This window comes from Molossus molossus, unplaced genomic scaffold, assembly GCF_014108415.1.
Source record: "Molossus molossus isolate mMolMol1 unplaced genomic scaffold, mMolMol1.p scaffold_m16_p_7, whole genome shotgun sequence".
Classification (NCBI taxonomy): Eukaryota; Metazoa; Chordata; class Mammalia; order Chiroptera; family Molossidae; genus Molossus; species Molossus molossus.
In genome coordinates this window covers 37,155,670-37,160,686 of record NW_023425401.1, presented here as the reverse complement: position 1 = coordinate 37,160,686, position 5,017 = coordinate 37,155,670, and the positions used below count along the sequence as shown (strand labels likewise).

At 38.5% G+C, this 5,017-nt stretch overlaps 1 protein-coding gene across 1 annotated transcript; it reads left to right on the top strand.

The window, feature by feature from the left end:
* The first annotated feature begins 3,754 nt into the window (after positions 1-3,754).
* LOC118620224 (ATP synthase F(0) complex subunit C1, mitochondrial-like) lies at positions 3,755-4,169 on the top strand. The gene has a single exon (XM_036247314.1). It carries the CDS (start codon positions 3,765-3,767, stop codon positions 4,167-4,169), a length of 405 nt encoding a protein of 134 aa, XP_036103207.1. The 5' UTR covers positions 3,755-3,764.
* Positions 4,170-5,017: the final 848 nt, after the last annotated feature.

Sequence of the window (5,017 nt, the reverse complement as noted above, 5' to 3'; positions counted from 1 at the left end):
CCAGACACCTGCAACACTGTAGTTGGTGTTTAATACCTCTATAGTGTTGCTCCTCTGGGCTCCTTGTGCCCCTTCTAGCCTAGCATTCATCCCCCTGCATCAGTTGTCTGTTGATATGTCTCTATCTTCCACCAATGTGTAAGTTATCTGAGCATCCTGAGCACAGGGATGATGTCTGTCCTGTTAATAATTACTTTCTAGCACTTGACCCATAGTTGGGGCTAAGGAAGTATTTTATAAATTAATCAGATAATTGTTTTGTTTTGTCTTCCTTTTCACATTCTAGGTCACAAAGACATAGCATTTATAGAAGGAAATTCCAAAATGGCACAATTCTCTTAATTTATAGTAGTACTTGGGAAAGAAATTGCAACATGATCTATAACTTTTTTAGCCTGTATTCATTTATATTACTAATTTCTCTATAATTTATTATTTTTGAAGATTTAGCTGTTGCCTTTGAACATATACATTGATTCTATCTGTATGAGTTTAACCCCCACTTCTTATTTGCTTAAAAAGAAAAAAAAATATTTTTGGCAAAAAATTAAATGCAAGTGATTCCTTATTCACTGTCAGTTACCAGTCACAATGAGCAAGACACGGGCCATACAAAGTCATCAACAAAAAATTTTATTCAATGCTTGGATCAAATTGTGGTGCATTTGTCTTCTATAGCTCTGAAATATAACCCTTCTAAATTGGCTTGCCCTTCTTAGATATAATGCCTTACTGGAAATTTCAGGGAAAAAAAGGAAGACATTAACATTTAAGTTATGAGGAAAAGATTCTTTACTCTAATTATCCCTTTTCTCCTTCAGAAGCAGCCCTGAGTAATACATTCATTATAAACCACAGCACTAGGTCTCTTTTAGTCACTATATAACACTGGCAGAATTATTAGTTAAAATTAGACTTCTCATTTTCATATCAGGGGAGACATCAACATTAGTTTCTATATTAAACATAACAGTTATTCATACAATCTGGAACTGGAGAAAGCTTTTTAAATGGATTTAAGGTGATGGATGCAGGATTGTCTGAACATTTGCTTAATAGAAATTATGATTATCGACCAAATTATATTTTGGAGAGGCAATCATTTCTTCACTGCAATACAGTAATCCATTCTCTACTCTACAAAAAGTACTATGCATACCAAAGTATTTTACAATATTTTATATAGTTCTACAGAGTACCACATTACTACCTGTCAACTGAAAAACTGCATCATAATTCAACCTACCACAATTATAGAAATGTATCTTGACTCGACTTAACAAAAGACACCACAAGTACATGCATTGTACATATACATGTGCATACAGCAATACCAGGGAGGAAAATAATTAAATATTTCAGCACCTAAATATAATAAGGTCTAGACAAGAAGAGAGCAGAACATCTAATGGGACACCAAATAGATTCTGCCTTTAATTTTCTACTCTACTTGATGTAGGTTTTCTGAAGAATATTTGTCTGTAGAAAAAAGCAGTGAATTTATTGCAGAGAGGTGATTATATGTTCACCATCTACTGTAGCAAAAGGCTGACGGAGAGAGAAATACTATCCCAAAAATGCTTCCCTATCTCAGATCATGATGTTCATAGCAAATAATGAGATATATCTGCACTGATTCTCAGGGGCCACAAAGCCTGGTCCTTGAGCTGTGGTTGGCCCAGGTCCCAGTGGTCAGTCATGGCTGAGGAGCCCTGCTGACCCAGAGCTGAGGGCTCACTGTCTCAAAGCATGAGTTACCCATTGATGGCACACGGACTGGGAAGCTCTGGCTTAGGAAATGATGGGACTCGTAGATGGAAACGAAGCTGTTACTAAAATTACAGATCAAGGAGAATGTCCCCAGATCCAAATGATAGCAAATATTTTTGGATGACTGATATGATAGTATAAACAAAGTCTGAAATGCCAGGGGGGCATTAATAGTTACAAGGAAGGGTTTTGCCATGAAAATGCCTTAGTTCAAAACTAAATTATATCACTTATTCACCATATAAATATGTGGAAGTTATCTGACTTCCCTGTGCTTTGGTTTCCTATTCAGCACAGTAGGGGTGGTAATAGTACCTATCTCATAGGGTTGCTAGAAGGACTGAATGACTTAACATATGGTAAACCCTTAGAGGAGTAGTCAACAGATTTAGTTTTAATTGTAATATATATTAATACAATAAAATTAAAATATATTTTTATTATAAAATGATCAATAATTATAGAAAAGATGCAAGAAAATATGTTATTTTTCCTGAACCTATTGAGAATGTCAATACTTTAGTATATTCTTTAGGGTATTTTCTTGAAAATAAACAGATTCTCCTATATAACCATTATTCAACCATCAAAATCAGAAAAGTAACAATGATGTATGTACTGCTGCCCTCTAATCCTCAGACCTCATTCAAGGCTCAGCATTTATCCTAATAATGTTCTTTATAGCAAAAGCATCTGCTTCAGAATCACATGTGCATTTGGTCTTTTCCTGACTTTCAGGACCTTGACACTTTTGATCATGACAGTCTAATTATTTTGTAAAGTGTTCTTCAATTTGGCTTGGGCTGACACTTCTCACAATTAGATTTAAGGTTACAAATCTTTGGCAGGAATATCACAGATGTGATATTGCCTTCTCACTGCATCCTATAAGTTTGTATACATTTTGATTTATTAGTGGTATAGGTAACTTGGATATTTTTTTAACTCATCTTTATTGTTGAATGTATTACAGATGTCTCCCCTTTTTTCCACATTGACCCCTCTCCTCCGCAATCCTGCCCACCTTCTGCCTTCCCCACACTATTGTCGGTGTCCGTTGGTTATGCATATATGCATAAAAGTTCTTTGGTTTTTCTCATCCCACCTTCCCTCCCCCCTTCCCTTTGAGGTTCATCAACTACCAATTTGTACTTCTTAATTCATTATATTTGGTGGTATCTACAGGCTTCTCCACTAAAATGTTATATTTTTCCCTTTTAAGTTAGTAAATATTTTATGTGGGAGCATTACTAGGAAACTCTATAAATATCTCATTCTAATAAAATGTTCAATTCATTCTTTTACACACATACATATCAGAAAAATATATATATATATATACATATATATACACACACACACACACAATCAGTATTTTGTTGTTAATGTATAAAAATGCAACAGATTTTATATGATTTTGTATTTTGCAATTTTACTAAACATGTTTATTTGTTCCAACAGTTTTTCGGTGGAGTCTAGGATTTTCTAAAGATTTTCTGTCATGCATCCATAAGTAATGAGAGTTTTACTTCTTCCTTTCCAATTCAATGCCTTTTCTTTATCTTGCCAAATTGCTCTGGGTAGAACTTCTAATACAGTGTTGAATGAAAGTGGTGAGAGTGGGCATCCTTCTCTTATTCCTGAACTCGGAGGAAAAGCTTCCAGCTTTTACCACTGAGTGTGCCGTTCGCTGTTAACTCTTCAGTAGACAGCAAGCATTTCCAGTTCTACATGCGTTTTTACTCTACCTGATATTCCCAAACATACTGCTCCTTAAAGTTTGGATACATCACAAATATGATTCTGATTCTTAATCACTCCATCAGATAGAGACTTTAGTAGTTACCTGGATATTCCCTTTATGATTCTCAGATCAAAAATCTATATTCTTTTTTTTTTTTAGAGAGAGAGAGAAAGGACGGGAGAGAGATAGAAACAACAATGCAAGAGAGACACACCAGGAAACCTAGAGCTAAAGCTGGGAGACTGAAAAAATGCAGACCACCGGGGCACTACTCATTCCTTCGGCTCTGCTCCGCTGTTGTACCAGGGGTCTAGTCAGGCCTGTGTCTGCCTCCTTCCTGAGTTGGCCAGAGATTCCATCTGAACAGCCTTCCTACAGCAGCTCCCCACTCCAGGTGGCCAGACGGGAGTTCCAGACCAGTGCTGTCTCCCAGGATATCGACACAGCAGCCAAGTTTATTGGTGCCAGGGCTGCCACAGTGGGTGTGGCTGGTTCAGGGGCTGGAATTGGAACAGTGTTGGGCAGTTCGATCGTTGGCGATGCCAGGAACCTGTCTCTCAAGCAGCAGCTCTTCTCCTATGCCATTCTGGGCTTTGCACTGTCTGAGGCCATGCAGCTCTTCTGTTTGATGGTCGCCTTCCTCTTCGCCATGTGAGGCTCCGTGGGGGTCACCTACCCATCCCTACTGCTTTAACTCCAGGCCATGCCCAATGCTGGAGCGTGCTAAGCTTTACCATTAAACACAACATTTCTCTTTTTAAAAAGAGAGAGAGAGAGAGACCAGGCCTAGCCAGTCTGACTCAGCGGTTAGAGCGTCAGCCCACAGACCAGAGTCCCAGGTTTGGTTCCCACTAAGGGCAGGTACCTCGGTTGCATTTTGTCCCCAGCCCCAGCTGGGGTCGTGTGGGTGGCGCCAGTTGATGTGTCTCTCTCACATCGATGTTTCTCTCTCTCTCTTCCCCCTGCCCTCTCCCTCCTGCTCTATCTGAAGATAAATGCAAAAATGTTCTTGGATGAGGATAAAAAAAAAGAGATATACACCAAAGGGCCACCTCCTGCACACACACACACCCCAACACGGGGATCGAGCCCAAAACCTGGACATCAAACCAGGACCTCTCAGTCCGTGAGAGGACATTTAATCCACTGAGCCACACCAGCCGGGCAAAAATCTATATTATTCTTAACTATAAAAAAATTTTCATGAGTATGTATACTGTGTGTCAACCATTGTGCTAAGTCCTTGTTACATGTTAATCAATCCTTACAACAACCTATAAAAAAATGTTATTTTTACAAATGAGAGAACTAAAGGTTGCAGAGGTTTACTGTTCAACACCAATGCCAACTAAAGGACCCAGATTGAGAAAATGTAAAAACCACAGAGCTGGAAAAATCAAGACCTACTTCAAAATAGTGTGTTCTAGGTAGCCCAAAGGATATCAAGTAAATGAGCAGCAAGCATGGGGCAGCCCCATTGTGAATTAAGATAGTTTCAGGGGA

What these genes read in the sequence shown, in the direction of transcription:
- LOC118620224 (XM_036247314.1), top strand. Translation starts at nt 3,765, where the DNA reads ATGCAGACCACCGGGGCACTACTCATTCCTTCGGCTCTGCTCCGCTGT.